Source organism: Leucopleurus acutus (assembly GCF_964270905.1).
Source record: "Leucopleurus acutus genome assembly, chromosome: 19".
NCBI classification, from domain to species: domain Eukaryota; kingdom Metazoa; phylum Chordata; class Mammalia; order Artiodactyla; family Delphinidae; genus Leucopleurus; species Leucopleurus acutus.
This window is the reverse complement of record NC_139161.1, coordinates 6,566,860-6,591,408: the sequence shown is the minus strand read 5'-3', so window position 1 is coordinate 6,591,408 and position 24,549 is coordinate 6,566,860. Positions and strand designations below refer to the sequence as shown.

The 24,549-nt window shown below is 60.0% G+C and overlaps 3 protein-coding genes across 3 annotated transcripts in view; 1 reads left to right on the top strand and 2 right to left on the bottom strand.

The window, feature by feature from the left end:
- TMEM104 (transmembrane protein 104) overlaps nt 1-966 on the bottom strand; it is a gene marked incomplete at its 3' end in the record, with an annotated part of 55,854 nt that extends 54,888 nt beyond the window's left edge. The window contains exons 1-2 of the mRNA XM_082860695.1: nt 880-966; nt 166-282 (exon numbers count right to left, since the gene is read on the bottom strand). Coding sequence (XP_082716821.1) covers nt 166-210 — 45 coding nt within the window. The 5' untranslated portion in view covers nt 211-282; nt 880-966. The remainder of the gene's footprint in view (nt 1-165; nt 283-879) is intronic.
- Nucleotides 967-1,804: 838 nt separating this feature from the next.
- Nucleotides 1,805-4,953, top strand: NAT9 (N-acetyltransferase 9). Its single transcript, XM_082861234.1, has 6 exons — nt 1,805-1,887; nt 2,806-2,915; nt 3,492-3,635; nt 4,245-4,304; nt 4,513-4,607; nt 4,715-4,953. The coding sequence occupies exons 1-6, from the start codon at nt 1,811-1,813 to the stop codon at nt 4,847-4,849; spliced, it is 621 nt and encodes a 206-aa protein (XP_082717360.1). The 5' UTR covers nt 1,805-1,810; the 3' UTR covers nt 4,850-4,953.
- Nucleotides 4,954-7,110: 2,157 nt separating this feature from the next.
- On the bottom strand, nt 7,111-24,251 carry NHERF1 (NHERF family PDZ scaffold protein 1). Its single transcript, XM_082861739.1, has 6 exons — nt 23,589-24,251; nt 12,969-13,130; nt 11,772-11,925; nt 9,471-9,511; nt 8,232-8,321; nt 7,111-8,020 (listed from the first exon to the last, which is right to left on the bottom strand). The coding sequence occupies exons 1-6, from the start codon at nt 24,048-24,050 to the stop codon at nt 7,829-7,831; spliced, it is 1,101 nt and encodes a 366-aa protein (XP_082717865.1). The 5' UTR covers nt 24,051-24,251; the 3' UTR covers nt 7,111-7,828.
- Between the last annotated feature and the right edge of the window lie 298 nt (nt 24,252-24,549).

The following is a 24,549-nucleotide window of genomic DNA, read 5'->3' as shown; positions in this document are numbered from 1 at the left end:
GCCTGACTCTCACCATACATGCACCGTGGCTGCTGCTGAATGGGGTTCCCAGACCGCAGCTATGAAAGCCGCTGGACTCACAAGTACGGTCCACAGGAAGCAGTGTGCTTCTCCAGAAGCCAAGGGCACTGATGTGGGCACAACATCTCCAAAAGTAAAACTCACGTAGGGAGAATAGAGCTCCCCGGGCTCTGTGATTTCACCCGCCATTTCCCAAAGCGAGGAAGGGTCCGTTGGCTGCCAAGGTTCCTTCCGTGCACGGGCGGCGGCGGCCGCGGCTCCCTAGGAAAAAAACAGACTTCAGCGTTCTGATGGACCTAGACGCGGGCGGAGGGACGTCTACAGAGCCACCCCCTCCCTGTCCTTTAATCACAGCCACTTATGGCCTTATCTGTCAAAAGAGAGCCCGGAGGGAAGGACCTCCCTGTATGATGACACCGGGGTGGTTTCTTCTAACTTTTTCCTGTCTCTGCAGGGCTTCTATTCATTACCGCTCAGACTCCAAGTGATTTAAGGGGCCTCAGACGCCACTAAGAGTCACCCACCACAAGGGTCCCCTTTACCCACTCTGGTTACCCCCCACTTAATGCCAGGAACAGCGAGCTCACTACCACACAGGGAAGCCAAGCAACTGTCTGCCTCCTCCGCCTAGAGCAAGGGGCTGGGGGCTTTCCTAGGTCGCCCCCCAACCCAACTCCTTGCCCCAGAGCCTCTCCTTTTTAACGGGGCCTCCACGTCTCCCAATCTGCCTTAGGGCTCTCCAGCCTCCCCCTCTTCCCAAGAGGCCCTCTCCGAGCCTCTCCTCCATTTCTTCCTCCCTCCTGGAGGAGCCCCGAGTCTGGCACGACCCCATTCCATCCCACCCTCCCGCTCCGACACCTGCAGCGAAGCTTGCTCCCGCTGCCGCGGCCGCTGTCTCCGACCCGGGGCTGCTGCCGGCAACAGCTGTCCCGCACCAGCGCCGGCAGCACGCAGGCGCCCGCGCCGGGAGCCCACCTTTTTTGTGCGCGCCTCGGGCGGGGCGCACGCCGCTGATTGGGCGCCTCGCGGAGGCGGGACCGGGATTAGGTCCCGGCGGCTGCCGTCTGCGTGGCGGAAGTGGGCGGGGTGCGCTCCCACGCGCATGCGGGAGGGGCGGCCGCCTGCCAGTGGGAAAGCGGGGTAGGTTGGAAGGGGTGGATCACACCTGCTGGGGACACGTTCGTCGGCGAGGAGTGGGTGTGAACTTGGCCGTCGCGGGACCCCAGTGGTTGTGGGGGTTCGAGAAGAGTAGCCTGTAACTCCTCACAAAGAGGAGGGGATTGAGGCCTTAAGCCTGCCTCACCCAAGAGTGGCCAGGGAGGCCCCGATGGCTTGGGGGGCAGGAAGAGGGAGGACCCGAGCCCAGTGGGGTGGTCGCTGGGAAAAGGGGTTGGAAATAGGTTCAAGACAGGGCTGAGAAGTAACCGTGGGGCGGAGTCTCAGAACTGGGGCGAGTGATGGGAGTTTTGGTGATGTGTCTTGGTGAGTGTGGGGCATCGAGGTTCCGGGTGATGGGGCTGAAGGGACTGGCAGAAGAGGCAGCCCACATTTGGCCCCTTGAGATGCGAGCCCAGGATTGTTTAATCATCTTTCACCAGCCGTGTTCCCCTTCTTGCAAAGGGTTTAAAGTCCGTGTTCTCTGAAGTGTTTGGAAAGGAAGAAGGACAGAGGCTCTTCTGACAGCTTAGCCCCAGGAGGCATTTAGTGAACTGAGAGCCGGGGCTCCCACCCTAAGTGGGAGGAAACTCAGGTGCTGAAATCTTTGCCCTCCCACCCGCAGGCTGCTACCATGAGGTTAAATCAGAACATCTTGCTGCTGGGAAAGAAGGTGGTGCTGGTACCCTACACCCCAGAGCATGTGCCTAGGTAACCATTCCCCTGACATGGGGTGCAAGCCAGCTCTCCAAGGTGCAGCGAGGAGGGTGAGCCTGACTTAACCCAAATCTCAGAGGCTGTTTTCTCTGAGAAGGAGAAACACTGGTGTGAGAAGTAATTGCCTATGGGAAAAAGTGAAAACTGAAACAGAGGGCTATGACCTCCCTGGAAGAAGTCATCCATCCCGCTGTTTCTCCCCCATCCCCTCAGCTTCCTTTCTGGCCTTTCAGCCAGGCATTCTTTTATGTAAACTACACGTGTGCAAGAAAAAAAAAGATACTGTCTTCTAATTATAAATGAGTGCCATTCCTCTGGGGCCAGTAATTAGGCTGAGTTCTTGGAAACTAAATGTTAGCTTGTCATAAAACTGAGCAGGTGGGTCGTCGTGATGTCTACTGCTTGGAAAGGGCAGGACCGAGTCGCAGGGTGGGACTGTCGTGGGCCAGGTGACGAATGTCTAGTAGACAGGGATACTGGTGCTGTAGGCGTGTGTTCTCTAGTTGTGGTCTTCCGTTTGGGGGTTCCTGGTGCCTGGCCTTTGTGGAGATCTGTCCGGCCTTCTTTGCTGAGTTTGAGGTCCAGGCTTGCCAGGACCTCCCCTGGGGAATTTGAGGAATGTTCGGCTCCAGGCTGCTCCACCGCACTGACCCCTGAGATAGGAGAGGAGGCTGGATGGATAGAACTGCCTCCTGCGGTTCTCTTTAGGACTAGCCTGCCTCTAGTTCTTGGGCCTGTGGCCTTCTACCGTAGGAGCCATTATAACTCTTTCTTGGGGTTCTTCTCTAGCCCTCTGTTAGCCCTGGGGGGAGGGTTCTCCCCTCAGCCATCCATTTCTTCATCTCATAAAGCGTCAGACTTAGGCTTCTCAATTTGTCCTGCCTGCCAAGGGCTGACCCTCCGTCCCCGCAGGTACCACGAGTGGATGAAATCAGAGGAGCTGCGACGTTTGACAGCCTCCGAGCCGCTGACCCTGGAGCAGGAGTATGTGATGCAGCACAGCTGGCAGGAAGATGCAGACAGTGAGAAGTGGAGGCCCCGGGCTGTGCCGGTCATGGGAGGGCTGATTCCAGAGGCCTTACCGGGTTCCCACCCTTTACTGTTCCCAGCTGTAGCCCCGCTGGAGCCACAGAAAGTTTGCAAAAAATACTTCGTGAAAAGCTTGGGAGGTGCCTGAAGCCCTCAGACTGCGACGCCCCCTGAAGCTCTCAGGCTGTGATGCCCCCTGAAGCAAGTCCCTGTGGCTGACGCTTCCGTCCTCTTCCCCACTCCCTGCACCAGGCGTGAAGGGATTTAGAGAAAGGAAAGCATTTGGGGCTCTGGCTGTAAATCGAGGCCCTTCCCCTTGTGCCCCTTGCCACAAGCCCCGTGTGGTGCGTGCTCTCTGAGAATACAGTTGCTGTTTGCAGAAGGCCATCGTCTCCTGCATGAGGCCGATTTAGGCTTTGTAATCAGCTGAAGGAAGTGCTGGCTCCCTTTTCCTGCCCGACTCAGAGACAGTGGTGGTTCTCTGCAGTTCTCTGGCTCGGGTAGGAAGACTGGCCTCCCTGCACTCCTTTGGGGAGTGTAGGTGATAATCCCGTCGCCTCCTTCCTCAGAGTGTACCTTCATCGTGCTGGATGCAGAGAAGTGGCAGGCCCAGCTAGGCACCAGCGAGGAAAGCTGCATGGCGGGAGATGTGAACCTCTTCCTCACGGATCTAGGGGACCCCACCTTGGGGGAGATTGAGGTCATGATTGCAGGTTTGTTCCACCGGGCCCTGCCCTCCATCCCTCTGGTCCTCAGAGCCGCTGAACCTGAAGCCACCGAGGCTGTGTAGGGCACTCAGAGAGCTTCATGGGCAGCTCCGGCCTTGGTGAGCCTAGCACCTGGCTGGGCAGACTGTCACCTGGCACCCTGTTAGCCTTGCGGCTCACCCCTGGTAGTTCATTTTATTCCCATCTTATGCTTAGGTGTGAACTTAACCTTTGGTTTTAGGGTCTTCAAACTGCAGTCTGCCCCATCCTTGGGGTGGACTGGGGACCCTCCCAAAATAAACGATCTTCCCTGGAGCATCTCCCCATGCCGTGGGAGGAGCCCCTCCGGTTTCTGTGTCCATCAGGGTCCTCAGCCTCTTTCTAAGGGGCCGTGTGACTGTCCTCCTGGGGCAGCACACTGAGCCGAAGGGGTCAGTTTGGGGGTCAGGTTGCTGGGTGCCTCTGAGCTGTGCGACCCCGGGCGAGTCACTTAACTTCTCTGGGCCTCTGTCTCCTCATCTGCAGAATGGTACCCATATCTGCGAACTTCCTAGGGGTTGTGAGGATGACGTGAGCTGGGCACGCACTGTCAGTGACTGTTGTCATTCCTCCTAGAGCCCAGCTGCAGGGGCCAGGGCTTGGGCACCGAGGCCGTCCTCATGATGCTGTCTTATGGTAAGGAAGGCCGAGCAGGCTATGTTGGGGAGAAGTGGCCAGGCCCCGGGAGAAGGCGAGGGCGTGTTGGGAGGGAGCCTTCGGGCCTGAGGGTGGAAGCCGGTGACAGGCGTTTCCATCGCGGGCTGGGAAAGGGGGGCCGAGGGTGCTGGGGAGGCGGGGGAGGGCTTCATCCTGCCACTCATCCCTCTCTAATCTCTTCTGGGAGGAGTGACCAAGCTAGGTCTGACCAAGTTTGAGGCTAAAATTGGGCAAGGAAATGAACCGAGCATCCGGATGTTCCGAAAGCTTCACTTTGAGCAGGTGAGGATGGTGCCAGTGCGAGGGTGAGGCCTGGGTCTGGGCGGGCCCAGTGGCGCTAGGACTTGGGCCTGTAACTTAGTCGGCCCTGCTCTGTCTGGATCACGTAGGTGGCTGTGAGCAGTGTCTTCCAGGAGGTGACGCTCAGACTGACGATGAGTGAGCCGGAGCGGCAGTGGCTTCTCGAGCAGACCAGCCACGTGGAAGAGAAGCCCTACAGAGCTGGGGCGTCGGAGCCCCGCTGACAGCCGGCCTTGCGGACCAGCCACCCTGTGTGGATGGGGGTGTGAGACCAGAGCCCTGCAGCGGGCACACAGAGGGGGCCTATGGGGCAGGCTGCTCTGGCCTTGCTGCGGCCTGGGACTCTCCTCCTGGGGCCCTTCAGACTCCGGGCTGGACTTGCCTCGGCCTCCCTCTGGCTGGCCTTGTGGCTGAGCCACTCCAGGGCCAGCCCCTCCTCCGGGCCAAAGCTGGACTCAGACTCTTGGAATCTGGAGTGGACGGCATGAATCCACGGGAAGAGGCAGGGTGTAGGTGGAGACGAGGGGGCGCCTGGTGAATGGGCAGGACCTCCCTTTCCCCCGGAGGGCCAGAGGGGCCCCCGAGGCTCTGCGGGAGTCAAGCGCACTGCACGCAGCTTGCCCTGTCCTCTCATTGGGCCCGTGTGGAGGTGAGCTGCCAGGAGGGCCGGCCTGCGGCATCTGGTCCGGCGTCGTAGGGACAGGGGAGGGGTAGCTCGGTCCTCTGTCATCCAGCAGAAGCGGGGGGGGGGGGGGGGGTGTGACCCCGGGAGGTCTGGAAATAAATGAGCTCGGCCTTGACGGACAGACAGGTGGCTTGGAAAGTGGGCGAGTGTCCTTGCTCCTTCCTCTTTGGAGCCAGTTTTGAGGGTGGAGTAGGTTAGTTTCGGATGCAGCTGCATGTGGCTGGAGTACCCCCGCTGCCGAGGAAGCTCCGGGCCTCCTCAGTTGCAGGGTGGCCTCCCGAGGGCACCTGCGTCCTCGCTCTCCAGGCCTCTGCCTCTGGGAGCAGCTGCACCTGCGGAGGCCACTAGGGGGTACCAGAGGCACAGGTTCGGACGATTCGGCTGCTTGGCAACCGGGGCTTAACGGGCAGAGCCGGGCCGGGGCTCCCCACCTCACAGCGAGGGGGACACCCTTTGACTTCTAACCCCGTCTCATGCCCTGTCGTAATCCGGGGTGGCCGTCAAAAAAGTCAGGCGTGTTTCAAAACACAATTGGACAAGAGACTCTCGAGGACACCTAGGACATTTTCAAGGGGGGGAAATGGTCCCAGGCAAGTTGAGGCACTCGCCCAAGGCCCCAGAGCTTCTGATGGCAGAGCCAGGACTGTGGCTGACGGCTCCCAGCGCCCAGGCCTCTCGATCCTGGCCTCTCCCAGCAGACTACGAATCTGAAACATGCCTGAAGCGAACACACAAACTTTGCTTGCTGGGGCCCCCAGCCCCTCAGCGACAGTTCCCTCTGAGCCACGTGTTCCTCCCACCTGTCCCCAGCTTAATCAGAGTCAAAAGTCCTGAGGACTTCCCCACCCAGCAGGTGAGGTAGGGAGGGGCCCCTTCTCAGGCCTGCTAACCTGCTGGGGCCCTCCATCAGGGGTCAAAGGGCAGGCTGGGGGCCCGGCCAGGCTCAGCCTAACTGCTGCCTGTGGTGCTGTGATAAGGGTTTTGAAAGGTTTCTCTTAACGATGGTGGGATTCAAACCTTAACAGGTCAGATAGTGATGGCCAGATAGTGACCTGCCCTTCTCTCCACCCCAGGGGCTCCACGGGTCCCCTCCCTGGTCCACTGTCTCCCTACTTGTTCTCCTCAGTCCCAGGAACCTGGCTTTTCTGAGTGGTCTCCTGGTTGGGTAGAGAACAGCCCAGGGCCAGCTTCCCTTGCTTCTGAGCACCTGCCCAGGAACCTGGCCCTGGCAGATCTCCAGGATGTGGCCTCAGGGGCAGAGGTATAAGGGACCTGGGTGAGTCCTTGGAGAGTCCCCTCCATGCCACCTGCCACAGGCACGTCCCAGGGCTCGGTGGGCCAGGTTTGTTTTCCCCCAGTCCCTCCAGTCAGGTCCACGGCCAGATAAGATGAGAGTATCTGGGACCAGCTCAGGTCACTCCTGGGACTCCTGTACCTCGCTGGCTGTGGGTGGAAAGATGAAAGCCAAAAGCCTTCTCTTTCCAAGTCTGGCGCCATCGTGAATTCACAGTTTGAACGCTCCTGGAATCCGAGGTGCCTTCCCGGCGCCCTCGGAGCACGTGGGTTTAGCTCCCACTTTCCCTGATGAATGTCCCTCTAGGGCAGCCCCAGTGAGCCAAGCACATGGGGGGGTGGTGGCGGGGGGACGGGGGGGACCTCAGCAGGGCCACCTAGCAGCTATAGGCTCAAGGCCCTCGGGATAAAGCCACCCCACCTCCCCTCCCTCCAGTTGTTCCCTACCCTCTCTGCCAGAGGCCACGCCGGGAACACCCGTGGACAGAGCTCCAAAGGAAAACACAGAGGCCAAGGCGGTTTGGAGAAACCGGTTCCATTTCGATAGCATTTCCTTACAACTGTGCCTGGCTCAGGGCTGGGCAGCGGGTGGCGAAACCCTCCCCGTGTTGCCCAGGTCTCTGGGGGGTGGGAACAGAAACAAAAATGTTCTAGGCTAAGGCCGCTGCTATGTCCTGGGTGCAGCAACCTGTAAATCACATTAATCAAGGAAACGGACGTCCCGCTAAAGTCTGTGGTACTGCACTCTTTAAAAAAAAAAAAAAAAAAAAAAAAATCAAACAAAAGTAAGATGCCCAAGCCACGGCTTAGGATGACGGCCCCCGTCCACTCTGAGATGTTGCTGTGACCTGAGTCCTCGATCAATCCTGGACCCAGTCATCACTTGGGGTCATGTGGGAAGGTGACCTCTCGCCCAGTCCCACGATCCTTGCTCGGTGGAGGTCCCAGTGGTGTCCCAGGAGGGTGGCATCGGGACACCTGGTAGGCTGAAGCACCCAGTGGGGGACAGTCTGCTTTCTGATCGGGGCCAGGACAGAAAAACAGTCACCTTCCCTGAAGTAAGGGAAGAACACAGTTCTCTAGAAAAAAGTCAGATTTGCCAAGAGAGGAGATGCTGGTGCTGATTTGTATGTCGATTTGGGGGTAAGTGGGGAAGAGGGAAAAGGAGCCGGGTCGGGGTGTGGGGCTGGCCCGGCCCTGCCAGCCTTCCTGGTGGCTGGGGCACTCAGAGGTTGCTGAAGAGTTCGTTTTTCTTGCTCCAGTCCATCTGCGGGGCCCGTTTGCTGCTGCGCTTCTGGTGGGCCCTCTCTTTGGCCACGGCCAGGGAGATGTTGAAGTCCAGGATGGGGTCGGAGGAGGAGGAGGTAGATGAGGGTGCCGTGCAGTCCTGCTTCTTGAGGCTGTCTTGGGAATTCAGCTGTAAAGAGGAGGGGGCGGCAGAGCGCGGGAGTTAGTGCCTTGGCGAGGTGGCTCCCTTGGGGCGGTGCCCAGGGAAGCCAGGTCACAAGAACTGAACGTGGCTCAGCATGTGACCTCCACACAGGCTGGTGTGCCAGGATCAAATGTGGCCTGGGAATGGACTTCCTGTCACCCAGTGCCACCCCCCTCCGCCCAGCCGGCCGGCCTACCTCCTCACTGGTGTCACTGGAGGTGGATCTCGCCAGGGTTGGCCTGGGGCTCTCGGAGGCCGTCTCGGCCAGGGCTTTGCGACTGTTCTCCTGGCACAGAGAGGAGGCGTGTGGGTGGGCAGGGCATGAGGTGGGCAGTCCTGGGCGAGGAAGGGCATTCCCAGGGAAGACAGGCGCCTCGGTCTGAGAAGTTCCACTTAAGCCCTCGCTATCCACCCCAGAGCCCCACCGCCTGAGCCTGCCAGGGCCCCTAGAGGATTTACATTTTCACATTCTTCCAGGGATCAGAGGGTAGCCCGGTTCCACCACCCAGGCAGGAGGAACCATCCATCGTGGGATTAGCCGAGTTACCCGCCCCAGTCCTCCCAATGCAGCCTTTGGGGCTGACTCGCCTTTTGGGACGGCGACCCGGGAGGGGCCTCCTGGAGTGTGGGGACACTGGGAGCACCTTTGCTTGGCATGGGGAACGCCCGTCATGCTCCCTGAATCTCCTGCAGCCCATCTGGCTGTTTACTTGGACTTGACCCCGGGATTCTTGAAGTCTTAACCCCAAAGCTGCCAAGAAGGGCTTTGAAGGAGGTGGATGAGTTCTAGACCCACAGGCAAAGTGACAGAGGCTCAGGTGGTCCAGGGCCAGCTCCTTGCTGTGTCTGTCCCCCAGCAGGAGCCCCCGGGGAAGGGAAGCCTTTGAGCAGACCCTGCAGAGAGCTCCCGTTCTGTGGTCCGACAGCGAGTCGGCCCATCCTAGAGCCAAGGCCTTGACCAGGGCTGTGGCTTGGTGCTCAGCTCCTGCCTGGGTTCCTCTGTGGCCCCAGCTGCCACCGGGCCCCGCCATCTCCCCCCATCCTCCGCTGCCTCCTCTTCCCTCTGTCCGGGAAGGACAGGCTTTGTTCTTCCAGCCCAGACTGGAAGTAGCAGGGGCCGGGGAGCGCGCGGCCAGACACTGCAGCTCTGTTCTTGGGGGGAAGAATGGCCGCCTCTGTGCGGTGGGGAGCTAGAGGCGGAGCTTGGCACCCAGGATGGCGGGCTGCGGACGGGCCGGCCAGGCCCCTCTCCCTCCCCGCTGCCTTGGGCCCAGGCGGGGGCTGAGGGATACACGGGCAGTTACATAGCTTGGGGCCCAGGAGGGAGCAGCCTGGAAACCCGCAGTTTCCACCTGAGCCAGATGCTGTCCACCTCCCCCCTCCCCCTGCACACCAGGACTCAGCGCCAGAGAAGCAATCAGGGGTCTGCCTTTACCTTCCGGATCTCTCCATTGGTGAAGGGCTCAGGCAAGGGACCTAGGCGAAGGAGAGAAGAGCGGAGGTGAGGCAGAGGCTCTGGGGAATGCCGATGGAGTGGGGCATGGAAGGCAGTGAAGTTGCGGGGTTTGGGCAGATAAGCAGATCACGTTCCCCAAGGTCAGTGTTTAAAAGTCTCCTGACTGCCACCCACCGTGAGTACCTTTGACATTTTGACAACCCAGCACCCACATATGTTATGCGTGTGTGTGACCAAAGTTTAACGAAACAACTTGCCCTTACTACGTCGCAATGCTTTTTGATATTTTCTATTCAGTTTCATTAAAGAAAAAAAAGATGCTGGCCTCTGCCTACTCGATTAATCCCAAGAACCACCGATGAGTAAGGAGCTGTTTGAAAAAAAGCGCCGTCCTAGAGGGGGCTGAAATTCCAGGCTGGCTGCCTACCAGCCACCCGGGGAGCTTGTTAGAAATACAAATTCCTGGGCTTTGGTATCAGTTTCTGTTTCAGTGGGTCTGGGACAGGCCTAGGAATCAATATCTTTCAAATGCTTCCTAAGTGACAGCGGCATCACCAGAACTGGGACCACACCCTGGTTATGATTAGTACCTGCATCAGCTGAAAGAAAAGAAGCCCAACTCCTACTGGCCAGTGTGGGGATCGGGGTGGGGCGGGGGGACCAGAGGGCTCAGGGCAGAGTCCTGGGTGTGCCCTCCCCCAGCCAATGGGAAACCTGGTGGTGGCAGAAGGGGTCAGAGGGAGAGACACCGGGCCCTGGGGTCACCCTCCCTGGGCTCACTCAGGGTAGACACCCCACCTGGCTGCAAGGGGAGCTGTTCCGTCTCTGGGGACTGGTCAGCCTGGGTGGGTTTCTTCTGAACCCTTAGCTCAAGATCAGTGTGTGTCTTTCTCCTCCCCTGGACCGTGGCCCCGGCACAAGGCAGGCATACCTGACGCTCACCCAGCCTTCCCACGGTGGCTGGGCAGGGGATTGCTGGGACACGGGGACACTCACTCCCATCCCCCTGCAAGCAGCCCCTCACCCATGAGCTGTAGGCTGTCTCACTGTGGTACGGAGGCAGCCGCTGGGAGGGGGCATTCCTCTCCACGGGGAGAGTTACATCCAGCTGGGAGGAGGGTCACCTGGGGAGAGTACCCACCCCCAGGTCTCCCTGTGCAGGTCCTCTGGCCAGAGGCTGCAGGCACTGAGGTTCCCAGGGCGTTCCCACCCAGCCAGAGGGAGACAGAGGAGGGAGGAATGTCTGAGGGTTGATGACTTGAGGGTGGGGGCCAGAGAAGGATGCTGGGGGAGGCTGGGGGAGGTATTTGAGCAGCTGAGGGGAATCCAGATTTCAGCTGTGTCTCCCCACACCATGTTGCCAAGAACAAGGCTGGGGGCTTCTCTTGGCTTGTTTCCCCCTCAAGGAGAAAGGGGATTATCTGAGTGACCTGGTTTCCATGAACTTGGGAGCCAAGGGTAAAGGGGTACCCACCTCCCATGCCCAGGGTCTGCTAGCGACTTCTAACTCACCCATCCCTGCCTCCAGGAACCCCCAGGACCCACTGGGCCCCTCCAGCTGGGGATCTAAGTTTGTGGCAGGACCTTTGCGTGGACCCATCTGCTACAAATATGACCCTCAGGGAGGCCCCACCCATTGCAAAGTCCAAAGATTTACCACCCAGCCCCCCACCCCTCCAGGAGCCATCTTCCCAGGGAGAAAAGTCCAGACCAGGGAGCAGAGCACCACTCAACTCCTCCCTGTCGTGGTGCAGCAGCCCTGCCCCATTTGGCTTGGGCTAGGGCGGGGGAGGTGCCAGGCTTGGCAGGGTGATGCGGGGGATGGGAAGGGCAGGGGCCCAGGGACCCACTGCTCTCTAGAGCCAGCGGGCCTGGGTTTCCAAGACAACCTGAGAGAAGGGAAGGGGAGGTACTGGGCCCTGTCATTGGACTCTGATCTGACCAAGCTAAGGCTGGAAGCCTCTCGAGACTTAACCCTTTCCTCGCATCAGCACTGCCCTGAGAGACTGCTGGGGGGAGAGGGGTGGGGGCCAGGCCTCCCTCCGGTGCTGCAGCTTTGGCCTGGGAATCGGCAGCTCGCTTCCATCTCGCCCTCCCTCGTGCCAGCTTCCCCCCCGTCATATGCCACCCTCAGAGACCCGATGTCAGCGCCGGCGTCCTCTCCCTGACCCTCTCTCCCAACCTACACCAGCTGCCTCCCGTCCCGTGGGACACAGCAGAGTCTAGAGCACCGGCCCGCACCCCTGACCTGGGGGCCTCGGGCCGCCCTGCCCAGCTCACCATGCAGGTGCTCCTGAGACGGGATCACTTTGCATTTCTTGAAGAACTCATCGGTCTCCTTGTCCACCACCAGCAGCTTGGCCTCGTCCCCGCCAGCCTTGATGGCGGACACCACGTCCCCGTGCTGCCTGCCCTCCACGCAGACCCCGTTCACCTGTGGGTGGGGGCAGGGGTTACTGGCACAGGTCTCAGTTCCGGGGTGGGCGGGGGCAGCTGGAAGCAGTACAAGGGGTCCTCTCTGTCCTCGGCCAGTTGGCAACTGGGGGACACTCAGCCCCCCCTTGCCTGTGGAGTCCTGAACCAGGCCAAGTGATCCTCCCACCTGATGGTCAGATGGGGAGGCAGGACACGTGGGAAAAGCCAAAGAAAATAGCCGGCCAAGACTGAACAAACACAGCTGTGACATGGGACGGGAAAGATCTGGGAGGCCTGGGTTGGGCCCCAGCTTTTCTAGGTACTTCCCTCCCTGGGCCTTGGTTTGCTCACATGTAAAATGAGAAGTCTTGGGAGAGCCGAGCTTCCAGCTCTAAGGTTCTAAGACTGAGATTCTGGGACCGGCCCCAAGACACTTGGTTCACGTTTCCTCTCCCAACGAGCATAGCACAAGAGTGTAAGAGTGTGCCTGAGAGCCCCACTTGGGAGAAGGATTTCATCCTCCTGCCCCCATCCTCGTGCCTGGCATGAAGGCCTCGGGCAGAGGGAAGCTCTGGCGGTGGCCCCAGAAGTCTAGCTGGATGGACGGGTGAATTGTGGACAGCTGAGTGTGTCTGCTCGGTGACGAAGAGCCCAGGGGAGATCCAGGCAGGAGAGAAGTCAGTCCATCTCTCCATCCGTCCACCACCCATCTTTCCTTCCTTCCTTTTTTTTTTAAATTTTTTTTTTTTTTTTGCCACGCCGCATGGCTTGTGGATCTCAGTTCCCCAACCAGGGATTGAACCCAGGCCCCAGGAGTGGAAGCGCACAGTCCTAACCACTGGACCGCCAGGGAAGTCCCCCATGTTTCCTTCCTTTTGTCCTTCCTTCCTTCCCACTCCCCCACCATCCTCCCCCGTCTCCCATCCATCCATCTGTCTGGTATCTCTGGGCTGCCCGAGCCTCACAGGCTAATAATGAAGGAGCAATGATGTGACGCCTGCCGCAAGGGAGGCCTCCTGCAGTCAGGAAGGAAGAGCCTGGGAGGAAAGCAAGAAGCGTTACCTCCACGATGCGGTCCTGGGCCCGGAGCCCCGACGCCTCAGCGGGCGAGTCTGGGTCCACTGCCCGGATGAACTGGCCTGGCTTGGACTTGTCACTGTGCAGGTTGAAGCCGTAGCCGTTGGGGCCCTTCTTCATGGCGCAGAGCCGAGGCCGAAGCTCGTGCTGCGGGGAGAAAGGAGGGGCCGCGGTCATCCCACAGCACCCCGGGTTCTGCCCTCCCTGCTCCGTGCCTGACCCCACCTCCCCACCGAGGAGAATTGGGGGAGGACGCAACCTTGCTGAGACCCTACATTCTGGCCTGGAACTCAGGAGACCCGAGACTCCGCACTGCAGCAACTTGGCCGGGTGACCCTGGGCAGGCCACCGGCAAATGCGGGGTGGGAGCAGATTAGCTCAAGTCTCTCCCCTTCTGACATTCTAAGGGTAATCACGTTATTTTGATCACTACCTCATGTCTCAGGGGGTAGCATCCCTGCCAGCCTGGCTGGGTACCTAGGACAGTGACTGGGGACTCCCAGCCCTTTTGTACGCTATTGTCTGCAGCGGGGGAAGCAAGGGCAGCTGGTTACTCAAAGCTGGTCAGCATGTTTACAGTAAAGCGTCTCCTCGCCCACATGGACTCCTGTCTCGTCCCCACCAAGCAAAATGGCCCAGCCAGAAGGGAGCTGGGGGCCAGATGGCCACAGACCGGAGGGAGGCACAGCCAGGGGTCCCGCACGGGACAGGCACATCCCACCGGCAGAACCAAGGCTGAGGGGACAGGCAGCAACAGAACCCCAAAGACCGTGTGGGTCCCCAAGGAGCATGAATGGGGAGGGGAGCGGTGGGGAGCAGGGCTGGGCTGAGGGGAGCCGCGTGTGGCTGTGGCCATGGCCTAGAGAGGGGGACCCACGGAAAAGGCACAGGAAGATTGCTCTTCAACACTCAGACCCTCCGCTGAAAACAGTTTTCACCAGCCTAAGCAGCTTACCTTAGAAGCTGCAGCCCTGGGGTACGTTTACAAGACGGGGGAATACAGTATGAGGGGGCCGGAGGCCTGAGCCCATGACCGACTTGGGGTGCCTCTTCCCCTTCTCCCAGGCCTGCGAGCTCTGGGTTATCACCCGGCTGCCAGGTATCTCCCGCTGAGGAGCTATGTGACCTGGGGCAAGTAATTTCCTTCTCAGAGCCTAGGGTTCATTGTTCGTAGACCATTCTTAGTGCCAGGGTTGCTAGGAGGTCCAGGGGGTAATTAACATATGTGGGAACACCTGACCACGCTAAAATCTCTGTGCCCGGTTTGCCATCGTTGCTAATATCAATACAAGCTGAGAAGTGAGATTCTGAGGGTGGGGTGGGGTGCCGGGTAGCTCTGAGACCTCACTCCCCAGCTGGGAGAGAAGGCAAGGGAGGGGTGGGGAGGGAGAGGAGGGCTTACAGGCCTCCTGCCCCAAATCGCTGGCCCCAGGAGGCGGCCGCCGTCTGCAGTGACGCCTCAGTCCCCACCCCTCTGCTCCGGGAGGGGTAGGGAGGTGGCCGGAGGAGGGTGACTCTGCTTTCCTTTAGATGCCTGGGTGGGCCTTTGTGTGTTTCAGGATGTTGGTAGGGGGTGTGGAGAGGCCAAGACAGGAAGGAGGGGTGAGGCGACATTTAGGCCTGGGTTTACCCTAATCTGGGCTAGAGGCCCCGTGCGCTCTCGCTTCACCCCAGACCACAGCTGAGACAGTTAAGTGAGCATAAAAAAGTGGGGGGCGCCCACGGAGGCACCCTCTTTTCTCCAGTTCTCCTCATCCCTTCTGGTCCTCACTGCAGGCCCACCCCCCACCCCCGCTGATGCCCCCCTCCCGCTGCTTCCCCTGGGGTGTGGGGGGGAGGCCCTCCCGCAGCCTGCAGCCCCCGCCCCCCACCGGGATCTAGTTCCGGGAGTGAGGCTCTTTTCCCCTCAAGCTAATCCCTCCGCGGAGCTGCCAGCCCAGCCCTCCCCCAGGCCCAGGGGAACAGGAACAGGTCCGACCAGTTGCTACCACGGGGCAGGCAGCTTTCTGCCCCAGCCGGGCAGTGCTCTGCAGTCACCCTGAGAAAGCGGGGAGGGTGAATCACGGGGAAGGGAGAGGGCAGCTCTGATGTCTCTGCTCCCCCCGCCGCCCCTCACTCCAGAGAGCCTTCCCTCCATCCTCGAGATAGGGTGAGGTGTAGGGTGAGGATTAAGCCTGACCCCTATCCTCGAGATGGGGAAACTGAGACAGGAAGCCCATTGCCTGATGTCAGAGCTTCACGGTGGAGAAGCCAGGACGCCACCCCGGGCTCTGACTTGGGACCTGTGCTCCCGCCACCATCCCTGGAAGGACCCAAGCCCAGGCCGGGAGGAGGCCCACTGGAGGTGGGGAGTTGCAAACACCGCTTGCAGCCTCTGCTGGGAGGGGCAAGGAGATGATGAAACCGCAGTCTTCCTTCCGAGGCTCAGGCTCGCGGCCTCTCGCGGGGCGACACGGCGGCGAGCAGGCCCGGCGGCTTCGGGTGTCCTCCTGGCTGGCGGGGCGGCACTGGCTGCCCCCGTGATGGGTCTCTGTGCCGCGGGCTTCCCTCCCTGATCCTCAGCACCTTTCACCCCGGGGACCCTTGCCTGGTGACTTGTATGCACCTCACTTCCTTCTGCTGGCGCCAAGCCGTGAGGATCTCAGGGCAGATTCACCTGCAGAGGCCAGGCCCCTGCTCCCTTCCCCCTGCACCGGGACCTGTTCCGTTGCTTTCTGGGGTGGCTGGGGTGGGGGACAAGGAAACCCCAGGCGTTTTCCGAAGCGCTCAGACAGGTATAGAGCCCCACCCAGCTCCCATCTTCCCCAGTCCCCAGAGGCTCCCTCCCTTCCCATGGGGCTGGGGGGGGGCTTCCCATTCTTCCCGCGTTGCTCTCCACCCTTCCCCCAGCTGCCCCCAGGAGGCGTCATTGCCAGCTGCTGAGTCAGCCCATCAGAGGAGCCCATCCCAGCCTGGTGGAGGCCGGTGCTGTCAGGAGTCCTGGGGGCAGCTCCCTCAGGGTGTGTGGTCAGCACTGAGAAGAGAAGATGGGGAGGGGAGGTGTCAGGTGCTGGCCGGAGCTTGGCCACCATTGCTCTGGGCCCACACCCCAGAGCTGGGGCAAGGGGAAGAACTGGAACATCTGGGACATCCTGGGGGTGGCATGCGGCTCCCAGGAGCTCAGGAGGGGACCTGTGCCATGGTGGCAGCTCCGGAGGGGAACACGGCCCCAGCGTGTTCAGAGATTCAGGCAGGTCTTCCAGTGTGGATGACAGCTCGGAAGTAAAGATCAGGATCTGCTCAGTGTGGGGGCTGGCAGAGAAGTGAGAGGAAAGCCCAGGAGGCGGTGGTGGCCGACGGGCTGTGCAAATGGGCCGGGGCGGCTGGGGGCTGGATGAGTCTCTCACTTCCAGACAATGCCAGACCTGCCTTCCAGAACAGACCCTGTCAGGAGAGCTGCCTCTAGACTCTTCCCATGGGGGCTTCTCCCACCCTGCGGGTCTCGGGCCGCCCCGAGCCTTGCACAGGCCTGCCCCGGCTGCTGGCTCCATTCCGTCCTCTTCACCCAGGGAGCCCAGTCACCTCCACCCACTCAGCCCAGGGAGCGGATGTTGGGCACGGAATTCAATAGGCACCACCAGCAGCCACCTGGAAAGCTGGGGAAAGTCGATACCCTAATCCTGGTGACCGTCTCTGGGGAGCAGGCCCAGGGCCGCTCCCTGCTCCTCCTTGGGGAGGGCGGCTGGGGGCCAACGCCCCACTGGGCCCAGCCCCGCCTGGCCGGTGCCATGGTGATGGGCCCTGTAGAAAACAAGCCAGGCTGCTTCTCCCAGGCCAGCCAGCTCCGGGCCCCAGAGGGGCGGCTGGAGGAGCAGCAAGACCACCGGGGTGGCTGGGGAACAACAGAGGTGACTCGCCACCTCCCAAGGCTGCCCTTCCCCCCAGCCCGGCCAGCCGAGGGCTCTTCTTTATGCAAATAAGATAAGAATGATACCCTGCCCCCACACAGGGGAATCAGCCCCAAAAGGGAGGAGGGGTGGGGGGGTGGAGAGATGGAGCCCTGGCTGTTCTGGTGGGGGAGGGGTGGGGTATACTGGGTGTAAGGAGCCCGGGCTGCAGCTCAGGCCGCTTCATGGGGCTCTTGGAGACACAGGCCTGGGTCTGGTGCCAACTCTTCAAGGAAACCAGGATGGAGCGAGCTGCCTCTGCCTGGGGTGACGTGTGACTGGGCAGCACAGGGGCACTGTCCTTAGGGCAGGCTGGGAAGTGACCAGGAGCTCAGACTGCTGGCCAGTGTCCAGGCTCTAGGCTGAAGGCATCCTCTCCTCACCCAAAGGGAGGTGACCAAGGGCTCGGCTGTCACTGACCCATGATCTCTGGCTTCATTTATTTCTCCCTAGAAGACACCCCAGCCCAAGGTCTGTGCACACTGAGGAACGCTGGCCACCTCCCTCTGCAAAAAAGGAGCGACTCTAGGCCTTGATCTCGTGCTTTGCCCTTTCTCAGCGGGAAGGCCCTTCTCCGGAGACCCACAGGGTGGGATCCAGATGATAAAGTGGGGGCTGCTTCTCTGACACCCCCACGCAGGGACCCTGAGCCAGGTTCTCCCTCTGGCTCTTTTCTCCCGGTGCTGGCCAGAGACCCACCCGATGGGGAGTTTGGCTCAGTTCTCCCCAGGCCTGGGCAAGCCTGGGATAGAGCAGGCTGGTACCTGGGCTGCGGCCTGGCTGGACACCACCCAGGCTGGCAGGCGCTCTACCGTCATCCCTCCTCACCCTCCTTCCAGAAGTTGCTGGATTTAACTCCTGTGGGCTGTCCCGAGAGGCTCTGTGAGGACCTTCTCGGAGCTTGTGAAATCGGGGCTCTACGTTTAGTGAGCACTTACTAAGTGCCAAGCACCCCCACCAGGGCTTTATAAGTGTATATTCTTGTCAGGACCCAACTGTAACCCTTTGGGAGGAGGGTATTATTGCCCTCACTTCACAGATGAGGAAACTCAGGTTCAAACAGGTGGCATAAACCGCTCAAGTACACACAGCTGATGGGAGAAGAGGGTCAGCTTTGAGCTCAGCTCTAGAGCAGCAGTGCCCATAGAAACAGAACGCCAGTCACGTAGGTAACTTAAACGTTTCTAGTAGCCAAATTAAAACGTAAAAAGAAACAAGAGAAATCAATTTTAATATCTTACTTAACACAACATATCTAAAATATTATCATTCTAACACGTAATCTATTTAAAAGTTATTAATGGCATACTTTACATCCTTTTTTCTGTACTAAGTTTTCCAAATCTGGTGTGCATTTTATTTTTCACTTACGGCACATCTCAATTTCAACCACATTTCAAGCGCTAAGAGCCACACGTGGCCAGTGGCTGCCCAAAAGGCCCGTACAGACCCTGAAGGTCTCACGCTCAACTCTTAGGCTGTCCCCTACGTCCCCATGGCCTTTGCTGTTTCAACTGGGCATCACGACCTTATAAACAAGCACAGGGAGAGGCCGGAGCCTTTGTCCCTGGAAAGTCAGACCTCCGGCCTCAGTCCCCCAGCCTTGGGCGGCACTAGAACCCAGGCCTCGGGGAATCCGTACCACTTGTCCTTTTCAGGGCGCAGGAAGCCAAACATGGTCTGGGGTCGGGGGACGTGGTGAACTGTCCTACCCTGAGGGGTGGGGGAGGAAGGCCAAGGCCGACAGCCAAGGTCAGCCTCTCAGGGGGAGTCCTTTGTGCTACAGGGAGCCCCAGAGCCAGCAAGGACAGTTCTCAGGCCCTGGGGATGAGGGTAGAGACTTGGTTACCAGACTCCCGGCTGGGCCCATAGTGTGAGAAGGGATGGGGCCTGGAGCCTGCCCCTTCTGGGCCGAGGCCTTCCATTGGGGCTGACACTTTTCCTGATGGTGTCCGCTGGGGACAGAAGCACCTGGGAGCCCTGGATCCTTGCAGGGAGCTGGTTCCAGCAGCCTGAATTTATGCTGCTGTGATGGCCCTAGTATGGCCCAGAATGTGATGGGCAGAGACACCCAGCTGGAGGGTCAGGCCCTTAAGCACAACCCAAGCCGGATGGACGTGCAGACACTGGAGTCAGAGAGAGCGGAGTTCTCAGACACAGCCCTGCTACAGGGTAAGGGCTCCCTACTGAGAACCGTGGGGCCACCGCCCGCACTGATGGAGCCTCAGTCTCTGCATATGGACAATGGGGCTAGTAGCTACCCCGTAGGGTGGTCATGTGGATTAACTGAGGTAAGGCATGTTTAGTACACAGCACATTGCCAGGCACATATAATAACTACCATTTACTTATTATTTATCAACTTACAAAATGGAGAAAATAATACCTGATTTGCAGGGTTGTGGTGAGGGAAGAAAAAGAAAAAAATCAGTGAAGTGTGTATCACTATCTTTAGGGCCGGGCAACTAGTAGGCTTAGAGTAGCTCCCATTATTGGGGTCTAGAGCTCTGGTTTCTCTCTGTAAGAGGCTCACAGCACCCTCAAGACCTTGGCCAGGCCCCTTCTTCCCCTAATTCCTAAGCGCTCCCTGACTTCCTCAGGGACCCATGGGATGGGAAGCCTGGGGAGGAAGAGAAGGGCCCCCCCATGGAGACAGGACGGGGTTCCTTGAGAAAAAAGCCCCTTTCTCTTTCCAAGAGAATCATCTCCAGGACTGAACAGGAACCAGAAGGTCAGAACCAGGGGCTATCCCAGGGGAGAAAGAAATCCCAAGTATGTGACTTAAGAGGAGGAACCAGCACACAAGCCGTCACACCCTGTCCATTTCCAATCCAAACATCCTGCAGCTCAAGCCCTGCTCTGCCCTCGCAGACTCCAGCTCGGTCCGTGTGAAACGGGAACATGGGAAAGAGGTTGGAGGCTGCCAGCTAATGGTGCCCACCCCCGACTTTGCCACCTGGGGTACCTCTGGGATCAAGGTCAGGCGTGGCGGGAACCCACCCCACGCTGGGCACTTAACACACACCTTCCGCATCATCTCATCAAATCTCTCCCACAACCCTGCAGGGTGGGGTCGGGGTCCCCATTTCACAGAGCTAGAAGCTGAGACTCGTGGGGAACGCTGAACAATCAGGGTCCCAGAGCCAGAGGGCAACAGGGCTGGGATTCACAGACTTTTGGCTCTCTAGTTTTAAAACGGAAGCTGCTAGCAGGCAAGAAAAAGGAGCGAGTAAACCTCTATCTGGAATTCCAATCTCCGGGTGTGCTCTCGAGGCACGAACAGGCCCAGGTGGGTTGGGCCGAGATGAATTAGGACAAAGTCCCCCATGGCTGTTTCGCATTCATCCATTCACGCAAAAATGATTTACTGAGCCCCTCCCTGCTCGGTGCCGGGGACAGTGATGGGGATATGAACATAAATAAGCCACCGCTGTTGCCCTTGGGACCCAGCACGGGCTGGTGGAGCAGATATGAACAGATAATTGAGATATTGCGTGTTCCGTGTGAGAGAAGGTGGAAGGACAGGGGGCAGAAGGAGGTGAGGAAAGAGTTCACGATGCCTGCGGGGTCGAGGAAAGGTTTCCTGGGAGGTGAGTGGTCTTGGGGAGCGTGCTTGGTGCAGGAGAGGACTGAGGGTTCCCACGTGCAGATATCAGGTGCGAAGGCTCAAAGCACATGGCATGCTGGGAGGGAATTCGGACCCTCGGTGTGGCTTGGTGGGCTGGTGGGGACAAGAGGGGCGGTGGCGAGAGAAGGCTGCCGGATTGTGAAGGGCTGATTCTTCAATGACAGCGACCCCAGATGGAGCGCTTTCGGATGCCAGGCTTGGCCACGGCAGCACGTGCCCTACGGGAGAGGCAGATCCAGGGCTAGCTGCCCCCTGGGTGGGCGTGTAATCGTCACTGTGAAATATGTATTAATTCAGATCTCAGCAACCAACGTTCACTGAGCATTGACTTAGTGGAGGCTCTGAGCTACTGGCTCGACAGGCATCCTCATGTAACCCCGCCAACGCCACGAGGCCCCTGCTGTCACCCCCAATTTACACAAGAGGAAATGGAAGCTTAGAGAAACTTGGCTCGCTCGTGGTGGCCCAGCGAGTGCAGCTGAGCTGCCTCAGGCCTGCCCAGCCCCCGCTGTGGGCCCCGTGCCGGCTGCCCAGCTCAAGGATTTAGGCCTCATCCTGTGACTGCGGGGGGCTGTGAGCAGGGGTGCTGTTGCTCCTCCCTCCCCGTGGGTGGAGGTGTGCCGAGCTGGAAGCACCCCGCCACCTCCTCCGAGATCAGGACTATGGGCACCCCTCGCCCTCTGCCCTGCATCGTTCTCGACCCAGGCCGCTCTTCCCAGTGAGATGTCACCCGCCACCCACTCTGCATGACACGTTCCCACCAACACCTTTTTCACTTCTGAGAACTAACGATGATGTCATTAACAGCCCCCACTTTGTAAACGAATTCAGACTCAAACTAGTCAGTTAACATTCAAACGCTGGGTATATCCCTTACACAGACATCCCTTGTCTCTTCAGGGAACGATGAACTCTTATGATGTCTGTTAACTTTTTTTTTTTCTTCTTTTTTTGCAACGACAGGGCGGGTCATCTGCAGGCCCACCGTACCAGATTTCGTGGGAACCTCCCACCAGAAGGACTTAACGCTGCTCGGCGGCCATGCAGAGGCTAAGAGACACCCCGCTCACAGCTGGGTTTCAAATGCCTGGGCGTACAGATGCTCAGTCCAGCACACTAGGGGCTCAAGGACTTTCCATTAGTTGTAAAATTCTAGAGAAGGCAGGTGTCACTGGAATCCAACGCCCTCATTTTATTGATGGGAGAACCAAGGCTCAGAGAAGTTCTGATTTGCTCGTTGACCTGAAACCCCAAGAGGCCTGGTGATGGTGTCCCCGGGACTGGCTGGAGGGTTCTGTTCCCTTCCACGGGCCCAACAGAGCATACACACAAATGCAGGTGTCACGCCACTACCTGGGGCAACCCCATCCTGCGCTCACCCAGAGAGCAGAAGCCAACCTCTGCTGCTTCTCAGGTGGCCTGGTGGGGAGCACATGTGCTAGGTCAAGCCTCCGTCCTGGCCTCTGCGCCCCCCAGCTCCCCGCAGGCCCTCCTGCACCCAGCAGCAAAACCAAAAGGGCACCAGGAGGAGCTAAACATGACTGCAACTTAGGGGGGCGGGTCGGGGAGGCCGGTTACTTGTGCCAGTGCCGAAGTCCAAAAAAAACAAAAACAGAACAGGAATGGTCAATCGATGCCCTCGGCACAAAGTTCAAACTGGATTTCTGCCTGGGACCAGAGGTCATGGGTTCCAACTCCCCAGTGTCAAACCCCTGCCAGGTGTGCTCCGACCCCACCCCCACCCTTGCCAATGCCAGCTTGTTAGCAGCAGGAAGCAGGAGCCTGGTGGCCCTGGCGTTCTCGGCACCCAGCTCTGGCTGGACAGGGCTCCTGGTGACTTCACCTCCACCAAACCAACCGGCCCTCTCCGGCTCCACCTACTACCCTTAAAGGCTGAACTGTGCCCTTTCTCTGTCAAGGGAGGCTCCTACTGGCACCACGGACACCCCTGCCAGCAGGTGGAGAGCTGGTGAAGCCAAACGGGCCCAGGGGATGCCCTGGTCCTGCTCCCCACAACCCCACCCTGAGGCCCCCCCTTCACTCTCCGGGGAACGGCAGGCTCAGTACAACTTCCCTTTTGCCTCCGCCCCTCCTACGGCCGATCCAAACTGGGGTCATGAGAGGAAACACCAAACGTGGTTAGAAAGCAACCAGTCTGCTTGCTGTCCAGGGACTGGAGTGAGACAGCTGATGCCCGGGCAAGACCACCTGCTGTCCGCTGTCCAGCCCAGGAACGCTGGACCACTCCCGCCGCCGTTTCTCCTCCTCCAAGGTCTTCCCTCCCGCTCCCAGATACTAGCCAGCGCTTACTCCTCACATTCCTGAGAATCATAAATCCCCCTGGGTGGCAGAGCTGCCACCATCCCCCAGACCAGACGCCTCTGCGCCTCCTCCCTGAGCCCCACCCCCATACATCGCCTTGGGACGGTGGAGCTTCTTTCTTAGAAGTCACACCGGACTTCAGGAGGATGAAGTCCAGCCAGGCTGAAGTTCATGATACACACGCCAGCCAGCGGGCTGTGGGGAAGGGGGGAAGTGCCTGAGAACCCAGCGTGTGACCCCCTCCCCTCCCCTCCCAGCGCTGCAGCTCCACACAGAAAGAGCGTAGTTATTCCTCTAGCTTTTTGAAGTCGGGGCCGCTCTAGCCTCACCCCAGCTCCATTTACCACCCCCAGGGGCCGTGGAGAAAGCTGGTCACTTCACCAGGAGGGGCGGGATTGGGAGTCCCAAGGGACCGGAGCAGACACCACCGACAGAGTCGAGGAAAAGGGGACTGGGCTCCCTGGAGCCGCTCGCCCTCACCCTCACTCCCAAAGGCGCTCAGGGTCCCAGCCCAGTCTGGGGAGAGGGAGTAGGGGTCGCGGGACGCAGCCTCAAGGCTGTAACTGCCAGTTCGCCCGGTTGGCGGGCGGAAGCAGTCTCCCCCGTGAGGATCCAGTTTCAGAAAGACAAGGCGGCAGCAGGGCTGGGCGTCCGGGGCGCCTGGGTCTCTGGACTACTCTCCCTCCCACCCGGTTCCAGCCTCGCCGTCCGGCCCGGGCCCGCACTTACCCGCTCCTGATGGCTCTTCTCGGCCTCGTGCGGCTCCGGCGCGGCGGCGGGCGGCTCATTTTCGCCGCCAGCCCCCTGCTCCTCGGCGGCGGCCGGCGGCTCGGCCTGCCCGGATCCTTCCTGGGGGCGCAGCATCTCCTCCCGGACCTGGACGCCCAACTTCTGCAGCCGCTCGTCGGTCTCGGGGTCGACCACCAGCAGGCGCACGGAGTTTAGTGCGGCACGGATGCGGCTCACCACCTGCTGGTGGGTCTCTTTCTCCACGTTCTCGCCATTCACCTCCACTAGCCGGTCTCCGGCCAGCAGTCCTGACTTCTCGGCCGGCGAGCCGGGCTCCACCAGCCGGATGAACTGGCCTACCTTGCCCTTTTCCCCGTGCAGGTGGAAGCCGTAGCCGTTCGGACCCTTCTCCAGGCAGCAGAGCCGGGGTAGAGGCGCCCCGGCCGCCGCGTCCGTGCTCATCTCGCCCTGCAACGGCTCAGCGGCGTCCGGTCGGGGTCCGGAGACGTGACGGTCCACCCCTTCTTCTCACCCTGCGGGCCGGGTGACGAGAGCGAGGGCGGCAGGGAAAGCCCGCGCCGCCGGACTGGCAGAGCGAGCAGGTGTCCTGGGAGCGGCGGAGGCGAACTGCGAGGAGCCGAAGCCGAAACTCACGGACCAATCCCCGCCGTGCGCGGAGTCTGAGCGTTCCAGAGCCCGCCCAGGCTGCTTATTCCGGGGGGCGGGGCCGCGTGGAGGGTGTGGACCACCGAGGGCCAATCAGACACCACGGAGAGGAGGCGCTCTGGCAGGGTGAATGACACCGGCCAATGGGAGCGCGCAGGGGTGAGTTTCTGCTCTCAGCGCGGCGCCCCGCGGCGGGAGAAGAAAGAGGGCTCAGGAAGTGGAAGTGTCTGTTACCAAGTGGCCGGTTGAGGCCCGGGGGTGGGGGGGAGAGGGGAGGGGGAGGGGGGAGGGCCGG